The 19607-nt window shown below is 41.8% G+C and overlaps 1 protein-coding gene across 1 annotated transcript in view; it reads right to left on the reverse strand.

The window, feature by feature from the left end:
• USH2A (usherin) overlaps nt 1-19607 on the reverse strand; it is a 923574-nt gene that overhangs the window by 3715 nt on the left and 900252 nt on the right. The window contains exon 69 of the mRNA NM_001191425.2: nt 19007-19251. Coding sequence (NP_001178354.2) covers nt 19007-19251 — 245 coding nt within the window. The remainder of the gene's footprint in view (nt 1-19006; nt 19252-19607) is intronic.

Here is a 19607-nt window from a genome sequence, read left to right on the forward strand (position 1 = left end):
AGCAGGCAGAAGACAGACTGGCAAAGAGGATTGGTGTTATCTTGCTGCAGTACATGGCCCAAGATGCACACCAGCCTGTACATGCAGGGGCTGGGTGCTGAAACTTGGGGTTCAGAACGGGCCCAGGGAGAGCACAGGTTGGCTACACAAAGACAGCCAGAAAGGGCTAAAGTGTGATTGCAGAAAAAGCCTGGGCCCACCCCAGCAGCAAAGTACTGTTGCTAAAGGGTGTGTGAAGGGGTGGGCGTGGCCTGCCATAATAGCCTCTTTCATCAAGCTGCCTCTAAGGGCTCTGGGAGCAGGACAGTAGGTGTTTCCATGTCTGGCACCAGTCTGGTCTCAGCAGCTATGAGCTTTGTGGCATGTACATGCAGAGATGGGGCTGGGGGGCTTCCACAGCTCCCATGATGGCTCCAGGTACATGACCACTGTGGTCCCGACTTCAGTGAGTGGGCACCTAAGGATCTGTGCTGGTGGCCTTGTAACCACAGCGCCTGAGGGACACAGGGCCAAATGACTGCATTCCCAGTGGAGGCGGTGCCAGGGGTATTGCCAGCAGTTCATTCTGTGAGCCTGTGCAGGTGACACCACAGGATGCACCCCACATTAGACAGCTCGGGGAGGGAATACCCCAGCCAAAGCACCTCTCCCAGCAGGAGCTCTCCAGTTCTGGCTACCTCTCACTGCAGCTCAGCAATGGAACCGAGGGCTTCTACTCCAACAACTCAGGAGCAGGCCCTGCCCCTGACATGCAGCGACAACACAGAGCAAAGAAGAGGCCCACTAAATGTGTGAAGGCAGGATTAGAACAAAAATGTTTAAAGGTTGTAAGGAAATGCAAAAGATGCTGAATAGCCAAAGCAATCTTGAGAAAGAAAAATGAAGCTGGAGGAATAGGACTCCCTGACTTCAGACTATACTACAGAACTACAGTAATCAGGAGTATGGCACTAAACAGAAACAAATATAGATCAATGGAACAGCATAGAAAGTTCAGAAATAACACCCAGGCACCTGTGGTCACCTAGTCTATGGCAAAGGAGGCAAGAATATACAGTGGAGAAAAGAGTTTCTTCAATAAATGGTGCTGGGAAAACTGGACAGCTTCAAGTAAAAGGATGAAATTAGAACACTCTCCTAAGACCATACCCTAAAATAAACTCAAATGGATTAAAGACCTAAATGTAAGACCAGACACCATAAAGGAAAACATAGGAAAAACACTTGCTGACATAAAGCACAGGAAGATCTTTTCTGACCCACCTCTTAGAGTGATGAAAACAAAAAGAGTAGGTAATAAAAGATACTCCTTACAAATGGCTTCACAGGCAAATTCTACCAAACATACAAAGAAAAATTTTAAACACTGATCCTTCTCTAACTCTTCCAAAAGACTGAAGAGAAGGGAACACTCCCAGAGACATTCAATTAAGCCACCATCACCTTGATACCAAAACCAGACAAAGACACCACCAAAAAGAAAATTACAGGCCAATATCATTGGTGAATATAGATGCAAAAATTCTCAGCAAAATATTAGCAAACAGAATCCAACAATACATAAGAAAGATCAAACACCATGAACAACTTCGATTCATACTAGGGTCACAAGGATGATTCAACATATGTAAATCAATCAAGATGATACACCACATCAGAAAAGACAAACACCACATGATCATGTTAATAGATATATAAAAATCATTTGATAAAAGTTATCCATTTATGATTTACAAAACTCTAGAAAGTGGGCACAGAGGGAACCAATCTCAACATAATAGGGCTATAAATGACAAATCCACAACAAACATCATGCTCAATGGTGAAAAACTGAAAGTATTTCCTCCAAGATCAGGAAAAGACAAGGATGTCCAATCTCACCACTATAATTGACTATATTTTTGAAAGTCCTGCTGCTGCTGCTGCTGCTAAGTCACTTCAGTCGTGTCCCACTCTGTGCAACCCCATGGACTGCAGCCACCAGGCTCCCCCGTCCCTGGGATTCTCCAGGCAAGAACACTGGAGTGGGTTGCCATTTCCTTCTCCAATGCATGAAAGTGTAAAGTGAAAGTGAAGTCACTCAGTCGTGTCTGACTCTTAGCGACCCCATGGACTGCAGCCCACTAGGCTCCTCCATCCATGGGATTTTCCAGGCAAGAGTACTGGAGTGGGGTGCCATTGCCTTCTCCCTTTGAAAGTCCTAGACAGAGCAATCAGAAGAAAAATGAAGAGAATCCAAATTGGGAAAGAGGCAAAACTGTTACTGTTTGCAAATGACATCATACTATACATAGAAAATTCAAAAGGTTCCACCAGGAAACTTTTAGAACCTATCAATGAATTTGATAAAGTTGCAGGATACAAAATTAATACATAGAAATCTCTTGCATTCCTATACACTAACAATGAAAGATTGGAGAGAGAAATTTAAGAAACAATCCCATTTACAACTGCATCAAAAAGAATAAAATACCCAAGAATAAACCCAAGGAAGCAATGGACCTGTACTCAGAAAACTATAAGATACTGATGAAAGAAAGATGACACAAATGGAGAGATACAGCATATCCTTGGCTTAGACGAATCAATATTGTGAAAATGACTACACAACCCAAAGCGGTCTACAGATGTAATGCAATCCCCATCAAAGTACCAATGGCATTTTTCAAAGAACTAGAACAAAAATTTTTAGAATTTATAAAAGATCCTGAATAGCCAAAGCATCTTGAGAAAGAAAGACCTGCTGGAGGAATCAGGGTCCCTGACTTTACTACAAAACTACAGTAATCAAAACTGTACAGTTTTGGCACAAAAACAGAAATATGGATCGATGGTACAGGATAGAGCCTATAAATAAACCCATGCACCTATCATCTACCTATGAAGAGAGGCAAGAATATACCAATGAGAAAATATGGTTTCTTCAATAAGTGGTCCTGGGGAAAAATGGGCAGCTACAAGTAAAAGAATGAAATTAGGACAATTCCTAAGACCATACATGAAAATAACTCAAAATGGATTAAAGACCTAAATGGAAGTCCAGACACTATAAAACTCTTGGTGGGAAGTATGGGCAGAACATTCTTTGAGATAAGCAAGAATCTTTTCATATATGCAGCAGGATATTTTCACATTTACCTCCTAGAGTATGGTAAATAAAAACAAACAAGTGAGATGTAATTAAACTTAAAAAGTTTTGCACAGCAAAGGAAAACACTGAAATCAAAAAGACAAACCACAGAATGGGAAAAAAATATTTGCAAACCATGTGACCAGAAAGGGATTAATCTCCAAAGGGTATGAACAGCTCATACAGCTCAATAAAAAAATAAAAGCACAATCAAAATACGGGCAGAATATCCAAACAGACATGTCTCTACAGGAGACATCCAGGTGACCAAAAAAATAAATAAAAACAGGTGAAGAGATGCTCAATATCACTTATTATTAGACAAATGCAAATAAAAACTACAATGAAGTGTCACCTCGCAGCTGTCAGAATGGCCATCATCAAAATGTCTGAACAATAATTGCTTGAGAGGTTATGGAGAAAGGGGAACCCTCCTACCCCTATTGGTGGGAATGCAAATTGGTACAACCACTATGGAGAATAGGATGGAGGTTCCTAAAGAAACTAAAACTACCATACACACCCGGGCATATATTCAGAGAAAACCATACCAGGAAAAAGTAAACGCAGACCAGTGTTCATTGCAGCACTATTTACAACAGCCAGGACATGGAAGCAATCTGAATGTCCATCAACAGATGTGGTATATACACATAATGGACTATTACTCAGCCATTAAAGAAGGAAACAATCCCATTTAAAGGAACATGGATGGACCTAGAAATCATACTAAGGGAAGTAAGCCCAACAGACAAAGGGAAATGTCATATGATACCAGTTATATGTGAAATCTAAACGTGATACAAATGATCTTAAAAAACAGAAACAGACTCACAGACTTTGAAAATAAAACAAACACAGTTACAAAGGGGAAAGTTACGGGTAGGAATAAATTAGAAGGTTATGATTAACATATATACACTACTGTGTATAAAACAGATAATCAACAAGGACCTAATATATAGCACAAGGAACTCAATGTAATACTCTGTAATAATCTATTATGGAAAAGAATCTGAAACAGCATTAATGTATGTACTGTTGATTTTCAGTCATCCAGTCATAGCTGACTCTTTGTGACCCCATGGACTGTAGCATGCTAGGCATCCGTGTCCCTCATCATCTCCTAAAGTTTGCCCAGGTTCATTTCCATTGCATGGGTGATGCCATCCAGCCATCTCACTGACACCCTCTTCTGTCCTCAATGTTTCCCAACATCAGGGACTTTTCCAATGAGTTAGCTGTTCACATTAGGTGACCAAAATATCAGCTTCAGCATCAGTCCTTCCAATGAATATTCAGGGTTGACTTCCTTTAAAATTGACTGGTTTGATCTCCAAGGGACTCACAGGAGTCTTCTCCAGTCTTCTCTAGTTCAAAGGCATCAATTCTTTGGTGCTCTGCCCGCTTTACAGTCCAGCTCTCACAACTGTATGTGACCATTGAGAAGACCATAGTCTTGACTATACAGACCTTTGTTGCAGAGTGATGTCTCTGTTTTTCAACACACTGTCTAGGTTTGTCATAACTGTCTTGCCAAGAAGCAATCATCTGATTTCATGGCTGTAGTCACCATCTTCAGTGATTTTAGAGCCTAAGAAGAGGAAATCTGTCACTGCTTCCACCTTTTTCCCTTTTATTTGCCACGAAGGAATGGGATTGATGTCATGATCTTAGTTTTTTTTTAATATTTATTTTTAAGTCAGCTTTTTCACTCCCCTCCTTCACCCTCATCAACAGATTCTTTAGTTCCTCTTTGCTTTCTGCCATTAGAGTGGTATCATCGGAGATTGTTAATGTTTCTCCCACCTGTCTTGATTCCAGCTTGTAACTTATCCAGCCCGGCATTTCTCATGATGTGCTCAGTGTATAAGTTAAACAGGGTGACAACAGATAGCCCTGTCATACTTCTTTCTCAATCCTGAACCAACCAGTTGTTACATATAGGGTTCTAACAGTTGCTTCTTGACTTGCATATAGGTTTCTCAGGAGACAGGTAAGATGGCCTGGTATTCCCATCTCTTTAAGAGCTTTCCACAGTTTGTTATGATCCACACAGCCAAAGGCTTTAGTGTAGCTGATGAAACAGAGGTAGATGTCTTTCTGGAATTCCCTCGCTTTCTCTATGATCCAGTGAATGTTGACAATATGTACTGCTGCTGCTGCTAAGTCACTTAGTCATGTCCAACTCTTTGCGACCCCATAGACGGCAGCCCACCAGTCTCCCCCATCCGTGGGATTCTCCAGGCAAGAACACTGGAGTGGGTTGCCATTTCCTTCTCCAGTGCATGAAAGTGAAAAGTGAAAGTGAACTCGCTCAGTCGTGTCTGACTCTTCGCAACCCCATGGACTGCAGCCCACCAGGCTCCTCCGTCCATGGGATTTTCCAGGCAAGAGTACTGGAGTGTGTTGCCATTGCCTTCTCCAGACAATATGTACTATGTATAACTAAATCACTTTGCTGTATAGCTGAAACTAACACATCAATGTAAATCAACTATACTTCAGTATAAACTATTTTAAGATAAATAAGGAAAATAAAAACTTTTCTGTGAAAGACACAAAAAATAATTAAAAATGCATTGAGGCAAATGACAATGAAAACACAACCATACAAAATCTGGGCAATGCAGCAAAAGCAGTTCTGGTGAGACAGACGTTCACAGCTATATAGAATTTATTTAAGAACAGAAAAATCTCTAATAAACAACTCAACACATCATCTAAAAGAGAAAAGGAAGAAACAAAACCTAAAGTCGGCAGAAACAAGCAGATAAAAAAAATCAGATAGGAAATAAATTAGAGATTTTTAAAGTTATAGAAGAAGATGCAACGAAATTAAATAAGAAAAGGAAGAGGAGAATTGACAACTGATACTACAGAAATGAACAAAGAGAAAACTGTGAAGAATTATTTTGTCAACAAATTCAACAACGTACAAGAAACGGACAAGTTTTGAGAAACACAGTGTACCAAAACTGAAGTAAGAAGAAATAAGATTACCTGAACAGTCCAATCACTAGAAGTGGAACAGAATCTGTAATTTAAATAAAACTTACAAACAAAACTCCAGGGTCAGATGTTTTCTCAGGCAAATTCTACCAAACATACAAAGAAAAACGTTGATCCTTCCCAAACTCTTCCAAAAGACTAAAGAGGAGGGAACACTCCCAAAGGCATTCCATGAGCATACCAACACTGATACCACAACCAGTGCAAGTGAAAGTCGCCCAGCCATGTCCGACTCTTTGCAACCCCATGGACTATAGAGAGTCCATGGAATTCTCCAGGCCAGAATACTGGAGAGGGTAGCCTTTCCCTTCTCCAGAGGGTCTTCCCAACCCAAGGATCAAACCCAGGTCTCCTGCATTGCAGGCAGATTTTTTACCAGCTGAGCCACAAGGGAAGCCCAAGAATACTGGAGTGGATAACCTGTCCCTTCTCCAGTGTATCTTCCTGACCCAGGAATTGAACCAGGGTCTCCTGCATTGCCAATGGATTTTTTTTTTTTTTACCAACTGAGCTATCATGGAAGCCCCACCACAACTAAAGTCACTACCAAAAAAGATAATTATAGGTCAATATCATTGATGAATACAGATAGAAAGATTCTCAACAAAATATCAGCAAACCAAATCCAACAATACGTAATAGATATCATATACCATGAATAACTTGGATTCATCCCAGGGTCACAAGTATGGTCCAACAAGAGTAAATCAGTCAATGAAATATGATATATCAAAAAAGCAAACACCACATGATCTCAATAGAAATAGAAAAAGCATTTGATAAAATTCATCACCCATTAAAAAAAAAAAAAACCTCTCCAGAGAGTGGGCATAGAGGGAACCAATATCAACATAATAAGGCCATATTTGGCAAACGCTCAGCAAATACAATTTTCAATGGTGAAAAACTAAAAGCGTTTCTTCTAAGATCAGCAAAAGACAAGGATTATTGCCACTATTATTCAACATACTTTTGAAAATCCTAGCATGGCAATCAGAGAAGAAAAAGAATCGTAATTGGAAAAGAAGAAGCAAAACTGTCACTATTTGCAAATGATATGATACTATATGTACAGAATTCTAAAGATGCCATCAGAAACTTTTTAGGGGCCATCAATGAATTTGGTAAAGTGACAGGATACAAAATTAACACACAGAAATCTCTTGCCTTCCTATACACTAACAGTGAACGATCAGAAAGAGAAATTCAGGAAACAATCCCATTTACCACTGCCTCAAAAGGAATAAAACAACTATGAATAAATTTATCTAAGGAAGCAAGAGACTCATACTCAGAAAACTGTAAGATTTTGATGAAATCAAAGATGGCACAAAGAGATGGAGAGAGATAGCATAGCATTGGATTAGAAGAATCAATATTATGAAAATGACTATACTTCCCAAAGCAATCTATAGATGCAATGCAATTCCTATCAAATTATCAATGGCATTTTTCACAGAATTAAAACCAAAAGACCCCAAATAGCCAAAGTAACATAAAAAAGAAAAATGGAGTGGGAGAAATCAGGCTACCCGACTTTATACTACAAAACTACAGTAAACAAAACAGTACCTCATTGGAACAAAGAAATTGTATCAATGGTACAGGGTTGAAAGTCCAGAAATAAACCCATGCACCTGCTATCACCTATTCTATGACAAATAAGGCAAGGACATATGATGGAGAAAAGATCATTTCTTCAGTATGTGGTGCTAGAAAAAGTGGACAGCTACAAATAAAAGAATGAAATTGGAATACTTTCTAACATCATACACAAAAATAATTCAAAATGGATTAAAAACCCCAATGTAATTCCAGACACTATAAAACTCTTGGAGGAAATATAGGCAGAACATTCTTTGACATAAACTGCAGTAAGATTTTTTTCTGATACACCTTCTACAGTCAGGAAAATAAAAATAAAAACAAATGAGATCTAATTAAACATAAAAAGATTTGCACAGCAAAGGAAACCACTGACAAAAAGGCAAACCATAGAATGGGGAAAAAAATATTTGCAAATGATGTGATCTACAGGGGGTTACTTTCCAAAGAGTATAAACAGCTCCTACAGCTCAATATTGAAAAAACAAAAAACAAAAAACGACAATAAGAATATGGGCAGAAGGTCCAAATAGACATTTCTCTACAGAATGTATACAGATGGCCAAAAAACACATGAAAAGATGCTCAATAACACTAATTATTAGAGAAATGTAAATCAAAACTACAATGAGGTGTCACCTCACAGCAGTAAGGATGGCCATCATCAAAAAGTCTATAAACAATAAATGCTTGAGAGGGTGCGGAGAACAGGGAACCCTCCTACACTGTTGGTGGAAATATAAATTGTTAACAGTCACTATCAAGAACAGCATGGAGTTTCCTTAAAAAACTTGAGCTACCATGTAACACAGCATTCCCATACCTGGGCATATATCCAGAAAAATCATACTTGGAAAAGGTACATGTGCCCCAATGTTAACTGCAGCACTGTTTACAATAGTGATGACATGGAAGAAACAAATGTACATTAAAAGATGAATGGACAAACATGTGGTACATAGACATAGTGGATTATTACTCAGTCATTAAAGCAGGAAATAATGCCATTTGAAGCAACACTGATGGGCCTAGAAATCAGCATACTAGGTGAAGTGAGTCAAACAGAGAAAGACAAATATCATCTGATATCTCTTACATGTGGAATCTAAACGTGTTATAAACGAACTGACAAAAAAAGAAACAGACTCATAGACTTAGAAAACAAACATATAGTTACAGAGGGGAAGTTCTGGGTAAGGGTAAATTAGGAGGTTGTGAATAACATATATACACTACCACATATACAACAGATAATCAACAGGGACCTAATGTATGGCACAGAGAACTCTGCTTAATATTCTGTAATAAGCTATATGGGGAAAGAATTTGAAACAGCATTAACGTACATATATGTCTAGTCAAGGCTATGGTTTTTCCAGTGGTCACGTATGGATGTGAGAGTTGGACTGTGAAGAAGGCTGAGCACCGAAGAATTGATGCTTTTGAACTGTGGTGTTGGAGAAGACTCTTGAGAGGCCCTTGGACTGCAAGGAGATCCAACCAGTCCATTCTGAAGGAGATCAGTCCTGGGATTTCTTTGGAAGGAATGATGCTGAAGCTGAAACTCCAGTACTTTGGCCACCTCATGCAAAGAGCTGACTCATTGGAAAAGACTCTGATGCTGGGAGGGATTGGGGGCAGGAGGAGAAGGGGACGACAGAGGATGAGATGGCTGGATGGCATCACTGACTCGATGGACGTGAGTCTGAGTGAACTCCGGGAGTTGGTGATGGACAGGGAGGCCTGGCGTGCTGTGATTCATGGGGTCGCAAAGAGTCGGACACGACTGAGCGACTGAACTGAACTGAACCATCTCACACTGATCAGAATGGCCATCATTAAAAAGTCTACAAACAACAAATGCAAGAGTGGCTGTACAGAAAAGGGAACCTTCTTGCATTACTGGTGGGAATGTGAACTGGTGCAGCCAACTGTGGAAAAAAAGTATGGAGGGTCCTCAAAAAACTAAAAATAGAGCTACCATATGATCCAGCAATCCCACCCCAGGGCATATATCCAGAAAAAAACATTAATTCAAAAAGATAAATGTAACCAATGGAAATTTGCTGTATGACTCAGGCAGCTCAAACTGGAGCTCTGTAACAACCTAAAGGGGTGGGAAAAGGTGGGAGGTGGGAGGGAGGTTCATGAGTGAGGGGGCATATGTATACTCATGGCTAATTCATGTTGATGTATGGCAGAAATCAAACCAATATTGTAAAGCAATTATCCTTCAATTAAAAATAAATTTAAAAAATACATGTACCCCAATGTTCACACCAGGACTATTTGCAAAGTCAAGATACGGAAACAACTTAAATGCCCATCAACAGAGCAATGGATAAAGAGGATGTAGTACATATATACAATGGAATATTACTGAGCCACAAAAAAGAATGAAATAATGCCATTTGGAGCAACATGGATGGGCCTAGAGATTATCACACTAAGTGAAGTAAGTCAGAGAGAAAGACAAATACCATACAATATTACTTATGATGGAATCTAAAATACAAAACAAATGAACCCATATTCAACAGAAACAGACTCACAGAGAACACACTTTTGTTTGCCAGTGGGGAGGTAAACGGGGAAGGAATGGATAGGGAGTTTGGGATTAGCAGGTACAAAGAATTTTGCATACAATGAATAAACAAGGTCCTACTCTAGAGCACAGAGAACCATATTCAATATCCCCAGATAAGCCATAGTGGAAAAGAATATAAAGAAGCATGCATAAATATATATGTATAACTGGATCACTTTGTTGTACAGCAGACATTAACACAACATTGTAAATCAACTCTACTTCAATAAAACAAAACAAGCAGACAAAAACCAAGTTCTTTGTGCTTCTCCCAAGGCAGCATAAGCATATCCAAACATTAATACTATTTGGAGATGCATTTTCAGATATGTACAAAGTTCTACAATATAAAAGATTTGGTGAGCAGAGACTTAGCACCATGCTGACATTTATTAGTAAAGAATGAAAGGATCTTCAAGTCAGTAATTACACTACAGTTATCCTTCAATTTACAAGAGGGATGGGCCTCAGGACCCTGGCCTTGTACTAGAACTGGAGGATGCTCTAGTCCCACAGTCAGCCCTCTGTCTGTGGGTGTGGAACCTGTAGAGACTTGGGCTGACTGTGCAAGTGAAACCTGCACTAAACTTAGCTGGACTCAATTGATGCTGTGTCATTTTGAAAATGTTAAAGAAAAATTTAGTATTAAACAATATAAACAGTTCTCTCATTCTCTGGCACTACTGACCCATTTACCTCTGTTCAGGATGGAGCTTTAAATTCTTTTTGTTTCTGACCTCAAAGAGTACCTTAGCTGTTCAGAGGACAGGAGTGCCTGGGACAGGATTACAGCAGAACTGAGACCACAGCTTGTCACATGATGAGGGTGTGTGGGTGTGTGTGTGTGTTGCATTGAGAACCCAGTACTCAAGTGAAAAGCAAGTCAGTCAGTGAAGCTGAGCAGGTGAATGCAGCCCGCTCCTGTTCAGATTCTTACCTGCAGATTCTGGAGCCCATGGACATCTATTTCAGCTCTTGGTTCTGCTCTCCTAATGCAAAGTGTCTTCTCTTTAGTTTGAATAACGTTTGCTAATGTTCATCCAAGTCTCCAACTTGATGAGAATAGTTTCAATAAGGTCTGAGAAAAGCAGGATTGCAAGGATCTTTTGTCCACTGGGTAGAATTAAACTGTGATTCAATGGGGTTCGGGCAAATGTTGCCGGCACTCTCTTCTGTGAACCCTCCAGAACCTGAAAATAGCACCCTCCCTGCCTACTACGAGCCACTTCTCTGGGCCCATAGCCCCGGCCTCCTATTCCTTCCCTTCCTCACTCTGTCTAGGACCCTCAGCAGAAGTGAATTGTGGGCGAGGCAGGGGCGGGGTGCTCTGCTGTACTCAGATGTTCTCAGGAACAGAGGAGGAGGGGTTTGAATTTGTCAGCTTCTCCCAGCTGAAGCCTGTTTGGCCCCACGCGTAGCTTGGCCTGGGTTTTGTTGGGCTCATAAGTAGTTTCACCTGTTTTATTTTTAAATTTGATTGTATTAAAGTAAGCGATCTAACATCTCAACAACACTGCATTGCTCTTTGTAGGAGCATGTGGTGGAGAAGGCAATGGCACCCCACTCCAGTACTTTTGCCTGGAAAATCCCATGGACAGAGGAGCCTGGTAGATTGCAGTCCATGGGGTCGCTAGAGTCGGACACAACTGAGCGACTTCACTTTGAATTTTCACTTTCATGCATTGGAGAAGGAAATGGCAACCCATTCCAGTGTTCTTGCCTGGAGAATCCCAGGGATGGGGAAGCCTGGTGGGCTGCCATCTATGGGGTCGCACAGAGTCGGAGGACACGACTAAAGCGACTTAGCAGCAGCAGCAACAGCAGCTGGAGCATGTGGTAGAGCAGAGTTCTAAAACTGCATCATTCATCACTGAAACTTTCCACCTGATCATAGCAACTGCCCATTCCCCCCCTCCCCCAGCCCCTGGAAATACCACTCTGGGCTTTGCTTCCCTGGCTTTGACTATGTAAATACCTCACATAAATGGAATTGCAAAGTCACCTCCCTATGCAGGTTCTACTGGCTATGGGACTGTATACACAGCTCACAGCAACTAAATCATCTTTTCATTCATTGAGGGCTGTCCTCAAACTTCCCTGAGCTCAGACCTCCCGAGGCTGCTGGAAATGGCAGATTCTCCGGTTTTCTCCTCAGACTCAGGACTGCTTCCCAGGTGATGTTGATACCGATATTTAGGAACCTCACTTGGACAAAACCATGATTAACAAGACTCAGGAAAACCCCATGCAAAGGAACCGTCCCGATATTAACTTGCCCACAGAAATGACCTGCTTGCTTCTTGATCACTAACTCAACCCGAGAGGCAAAACTAGATTCCTCCTCAGGACAGGCTACCAGGCAGAGGGGCCTGTCTGGAGGGATGGATTGAGGGACAGAAATGATCCCTGACCCAGTTCTGGATGCTACTGGCCTGTGGGTTTGTCTCCTGTAACTCAGGTCATGTCATAGAGATGTACCTGAGCAACCACCCCATTCACCTTCTCCACACACTCAATGGGTCCCAGGGGTGATTTGAGTTATGTCCCAGGTCAGCTAAACAGACCTTTCCAGCCTTCCTGGTTCCTCTCTCCATCAGTGCTGAGAACATCATTGTCCAAAACTGTGCAGTGTCAGCCCCTCAAAGAGAGTCTCCTCAGGACTCTCCCCTGAACAGAAGCACGTGACCCTGGGCTTGAACTGATCACTCAGCAGCCGTACATTCAGCAGCTGGCCTGCACGAGGACCCAGATGCTCAGGGAGGAGGGAGGCTTGGAGGAGGAGCCAGGAGAGGGGATCCGGTTGTCGAGGGAGCCAAGGGCCAGGGGATAGAGAGCATCTTTCTTGCTTTCCCACCACCCAGTCAATGTCCCCTGGCTGCTTCCTGCACCAGCCGCAGTCCAAGGGTCTCTGAGAGACTGTGGCTCTCTTGTGCTCTCAAGGCTTCTGCTACTTGGCTGTGATCTCACTTCCTCGGGACTTTTTCATCTGCTCATTGCTCTGTCTTTGAAAAGTGAACAGGTCTGGAAGGTGGGCAGTGCTATCATTCCTTCATTTCTATGTTATGAAGTCTTGAAACTTAAGCACTTTGACCAGGTTTCTGTGCTTAAATTGGATGATGCTGTGATAACTAATTTATAAAGAGAAATACATATTTGATCTTTGTCTGGATTCTGGCACCGGACTTCTCAAATCATTTGTTGTTCAGTTGCTAAGTCTTGTGCAACTCTTTGTGAGCCCATGAACTGCAGCATGCCAGGCTTCCCTGTTCTTCATTATCTCCCAGGGCTTGCTAAAACTCATGTCCACTGAGTCGGTGATTCCATCCAAACGTCTTATCCTCTGTTGCCCTTTTCTCTTCCTGCTCTCAATCTTTCCCAGCATCAAGGTCTTTTCCCATGAGTTGGCTCTTTGCATCAGGTGGCTGAAGTATTGGAGCTTCAGCTTCAGCATCAGTCCTTCCAATGAACACTCAGGACTGATTTCCTTTAGGATTGACTGGTGGGATCTCCTCGCAGTCCGAGGGACTCTCAAGAGTCTTCTCCAGCACCACAGTTCAAAGGCATCAGTTCTTTGGTGCTCAGCCTTCTTTATGGTCCAACTCTCACATCCATACATGACTACTGGAAAAAACATAGCTTGGACTATACAGACCTTTTTTGGCAAAGTAATGTCTCTGCTTTTTAATATACTATCTAGGTTTGTCATAGCTTTTCTCCCAAGGAGAAAGTGTCTTTTAATTTCATGGCTGCAGTCAACATCCACAGTAATTCTGGAGCTCAATAAAATAAAATGAAATCTGCCACTGTTTCCATTTTCTCCCATCTATTTGCCATGAAGTGATGGAACTGGATGCCATGATCTTCGTTTCTTGAATGTTGAGTTTTAAGCCAGCTTTTTCACTCTCCTCTCTCCCCTTAAACAAGAAGCTCTTTAGTTCCTCTTCACTTTCTGCCATTAGGGTTGTTTCATCTGCATATCTGAGGTTGCTGATATTTCTCCCAGCAATCTTGATTCCAGCTTGTGATTCATCCAGCCCAGCATTTCACATGATGTACTCTGCATATAAGTTAAATAAGCAGGGTGACAATATACAGCCTTGATGTACTCCTTTCTCAATTTGGAATGTCTTTTGTTCCATGTCTGGTTCTAATTGTTGCTTCTTGACTTGCATACAGACTTCTCAGGAGGCAGGTAAGGTGCTTCAGTGTTCCCATCACTTGAAGAATTTTCCACAGTTTGCTGTGATCCACACAGTCAAAGGCTTTAGTGTAGTCAATGAAGCCCATGTTTTTCTGGAACTCTCTTGCTTTTTCTACGATCCGGTGGATGTTGGCAATTTGATCTCTGGTCCCTCTGCCTTTTCTAAACCCAGCTTGTACGTTTGGAAGTTCTCAGTTCACATACTGTTGAAGCCTAACTTGAAGGATTTTGAGCATTATCTTGCTAGCATGTGAAATGAGTACAACTGTATGGTAGTTTAAACATTTGTTGGCATTGCACTTCTTTGAGATTAGGATGAAGTCTTGGAATGAGAAATACATATTTGATCTTTGTCTGGATTCTGGCACAGGGCTTCTCAAATACTTAGAATTTTCTAAATAATTAGCATGACAAATGTGTCTTTTGTTATGTTAATGAAGTGACTTTTGATTGCACTTAATTTGGGGGCTGACTGCCAGGGAAACCAACGCCTTGATTAAAGGGTCAGAATTTTCAGTCTCACCCTCTGCTCTCCAGAGAGGAGAGAAGGAATGGGGGTTGAATCAATCACCAATAGCCAATAACAATCAGTCACGCCTACATAACGAAACCTCCATAACCACTACCCCTGCCCCCAACATGGGGCCCAGATGGCTTCTGAGTTGTTGTGCACATGGAGATTTGGGGAGAGTGGTGCATTTGGGGCATGGATGCCCTGGGTCCTTCCCCTAGACCTTGCCCTCTGCAAGGTCTCTTCCATTAGTTGTTACTGACATATATCCTTTTATAAGAAACTAGTGATCCAGTAAGTAAAATGTTTCTCTGGGTTTTGTGAGTTGTCCTAGCAAATTGTTTGAATGCAAAGAGTGGGTTGTGGGACATTATTACAAAACTACAGTAATCAAAACAATATGGGATTGGCACAAAAAACATGTGGATCAATGGGACTGAATAAAGAGCCCAGAAATAAATACACACACGTATGGTCAATTAACAAAGGAGACAAGAAAATACAGTGGGGAAGGAGAGTCTCTTCAACAGTGGTGTTGGGAAAGCTGGACAACCACACACATGTCAATGAAATTAGAACACACCCTCATACCATGCACAAAAATATACTCAAAATGGCTTAAAGTCTTAAATACAAGACACGGCACCATCAAACTCTTAGAAGGGAACACAGATCAAACATTCTCTGACATAAATCGTACTAATGGTTTCTTAGCTCAGTCTCCCAAGGCAATAGAAATAAAAGCCAAAAATCATCAAATGGGGCCTAATCAAACTTATACACTTTTGCACAGCAAAGGAAACCATAAACCAAATGAAAAGGCAACATATGAACTGGGAAAAAATATTTGCAAATATGTAAGCCCAACAAGGGCTTAATTTCCAGAATATATAAATGGTTCATATAACTCAATAAAGAAAAACAACCCATTTAAAAAATGAGCCAAAGACCTAAATAGACATTTCTCCAAAGAAGACACACAGATGGCCAATAAACACATGAAAAGATGCTCAATTGCTAATTGTTTGATGAATGCACATCAAAACTACAATGAGATACCACCGCACACTCATCAGAATGGCCAGCAGAAACAAAGTCACAAACAATAAACGCTGGCAGAGAAGGGAACTCTCCTATACACATGGTAGGAGTCTAAATTGGTACAGCCACTATGGAAAACAACATGGAGGTTCCTCAAAAAACTAAAAATACAGTTGTCCTATGATCCAGTGATCATACCCCTTGGGCATATGTCCAGACAAAACTCTAGTTTGCAAAGATACATGCGGCCACAATGTTCATAACAGCACTATTTACGAGACCCAAGATATGGAAACAACTTAAATGTCTATCAACAGATGAATGGATAAAGAAGACGTGTTGTTTTGCACAGTGGGATATTTACTCAGCCATAACAAAGAATGAAATAATGCCATCGGTAGTAACATGGAAGGACCTATTATCACATGAAGTGAAGTAAGCCAAAGCCGAAGACAAGTGCTGTATGATAATACCTACGGTGGAATCTAGAATATGTCACAAGTGAATTTATCTATGAAACAGAAACAGACCTAAGGGCACAGAGAACAGACTTGCGGTTGCCAAGGGGCAGGGATATGGAGGCGGTAAGGACTGGGAGTTTGGGATTAGTAGATGTAAACTATTGTATACAGGGTGGATAAGTAACTAGGTCCTACTGTACAGCAGGGGAATTATGCTCAATGTCCTTTGATAATGCACAATAGAAAAAAATATGAAAATGAATATATATATATGTGTATGTATAACCGAATCTCTCTGTCCTTCAGCAAAATCAACACATTATAAATCAACTATATTTTAATAAAATTAAAATAAAAACAAATTCTTCGTGTTTCTCCAAGGAGAGCATAATCATAGCCACACATTACTACTATCTGGAGATGCATTTTCATAACATAAAATTTAAATTGCAGAACTCAGTTAGTAGAAACTAATTGCTTAGTCCAAAGTGACACTGCATTATTTTTTAGTATTTCAGAGAATGAAAGAATCTGCAAGCCAGTAAATAAAATTGTTCCTCCATATTTAAGGGGAACTGGCTCCAGGAACTGCCCCCTCCATGGGGACCAAAATCCAAGAAAGCTCGGATCTTACGGTCAGCCCTGTGTGGGTGTCAGTGTGGAACTTGTAGATATGTAGGGCTGACTGTGGAAGTAAAACCTGAAATTAAACTAGTGGGACTAAACTCATGCTTTGTGATCTTGAAAATGACAATGAATTGAAAATTTGTTACCATTTGTTAAATTCGTTAACAAATTTAAAAACTGAAGGAGTGGGTCATTGGAACCTCCAATCTGTAGCCAGTAGTCACAACCTCGACTTGTCTGAAGTTGGCAGGAAGGGGACACAGAGCAGGCAAGAGTCTCGTAGGACTGAGACTCTGGTGGGATCTGAGGCTGTTTCTGGGTAGATAGCGACAGAATTGAATTGAACTGGAAGACACCCAGCTGATGTCAGAGAATTTTGTTCTGGTGTGGAAAACCTCCCCTACACACTGGAATTGGTGATCAGAATTTCAGTTACACACGGTGGCCACTAGCTCACACAGAGTCTAGTGCAAACTGGGGGAAGATGAGGCAGATGGGTTTTGGCACACAGTTTGCGGAGCAGACTGGTGCCTGGGGGAGATTAGAAATTACAGCCTTTCCTGGCCCAGGCAGACACAGCCCCACTGCAGAGTGCACCGTGGGGATCAGTCTCCTTTACGCCTTCAATTAGTGCTCTGTGGGGCAATGCCCCGGGTCACCCTCTGTGTTACCTTTAGCCCCTGAATCTTTGCCCGACCTCTGTCTTGGCAGTGGGTGGTCTGGAGCCACAGAGAGCCACCCATCCGCCCTGGCGCAGGGTGTTATGGCCAAGGACACACCCAGCACTGCTAGGACTTAAACCCCTCCCCATCTTCCCTTTTATCTCTAATCTTCCAAGTTGCACAGTAACAATAACCTATAAACTCCCCAGCTGATTTCAACATACAACTCTCCTCTGCCATGCCCTGACATAACTACAGAGCAGACATATTCACCCCCAGGGCACATTAGAATCACTTTTGAAGTTTGAAAAAGAATACCAATCCCCAAGTCCCATCCAAGGCCAATGAAATCAGAATTTCTGGGATAAGGCCCAGGCATTGGTATTTTCAGTTTCCTAGATGTCTTAGCCTGCTGCTGTAACAGAACACTGTGGACTGCGTGGCCTAGAGACAACACTAATTTACTTCTTAAACTCTGGAGGTTGGGAAGTCCAATATCAAGGTGCCAACAGATTGAATGTGTGATGGGGGCACATTTCCTGGTCCCCACATGGTGGAAGGGACAGGGGAACTCCCTGGTGTCTCTTTTATAAGGGCACTAATCCCAGTCATGAAGCTGCATCCTCACGACCTAATTGCCTCTCAAAGCCCTTCCCCCCCAGATAGCATCACATTTGAGACTAGGGTTTCAACATATGAATTTGGGGGGGACACACCAAGACTCTGTCTCTAGCATCAGGTGGTTCTATTGTGCAACCAAGGGACTTCCTTGGTGGTCCAATGGCCAAGACTTCATTCTCCCAATGCAGGGGCTCAGGTTCCATCCCTGGTTGGGGAACTAGATCCCATAGGCTGCCACTAAAGATCCCACATGCCTTAACAAAGATGGAAGATTCTGAATGTCACAACTAAGACCCAGCACAGCCAAATAAATAAATTATACACACACACACACACACACACACACACACACACACACACACGTATATCTAATGAGCAGCCGAAGCTGAGAATGCTATTCAAGGGTTAGCCTCCCTTGGCCCCACATTTAGCCAGACTGAACTGTCATCTAGTCCCTTGTTACTGTGGTTTTGAAAATCTTTCCTTCTAAATCAAAACAAATATTCTGGTCCATTGGGAGAGAAGTGAGGCTGCCTTTAGAAACATACCACATGGGTTTCCCCGGGTGGGTAGACATTCAGTGGAGACCTTCGTTTTGGAAGAGGCACTAGGGGAGGCCTCTCTCTGATATATGGTTCTTTGTGGATTTTTCTCTGTAGTATCAGAGACAGGAAAATGGCCAACAAAATCAAGCCCAGCACTGCCATTAACACTATGAACCACAACTCGCTGTAGAACTCCGTGCTTTTGCTTCTTGATCCTTTCTTTTCTCCAGGAGTTGTCAGCACCAGGCCTGCAAAACCCAAGGACAGAAAAGGGAAACGTTATTTCAAAAGGCAAATTTGTGACTTCTTGCTCTGTTGTTTGATAATAAACTAGACAGGAATTTATAGTGTTAGGGTGCACTTGTGCTCAGGCTGGGGAAATGGTACAGTGGGTCGGCGGGATATAAGGAGACCCTGACAACCCTCAGGAGACCCTGCTGACACTTCTCAGGTTGGAAATGGCAGCTGCCTTGGCACATTCCCTGGAATTACAGTTGGAGGCAGGACGAGGAGATTTTCAAGAGAGTTATCAAAGTAACCTTCTGTGGGGCTGCAAAGAATTGGACACAACTGAGTACATGTGCATGCATGCCAAGTAACCCTG

Source organism: Bos taurus, chromosome 16 (genome assembly GCF_002263795.3).
Source record: "Bos taurus isolate L1 Dominette 01449 registration number 42190680 breed Hereford chromosome 16, ARS-UCD2.0, whole genome shotgun sequence".
Lineage (NCBI taxonomy): Eukaryota > Metazoa > Chordata > Mammalia > Artiodactyla > Bovidae > Bos > Bos taurus.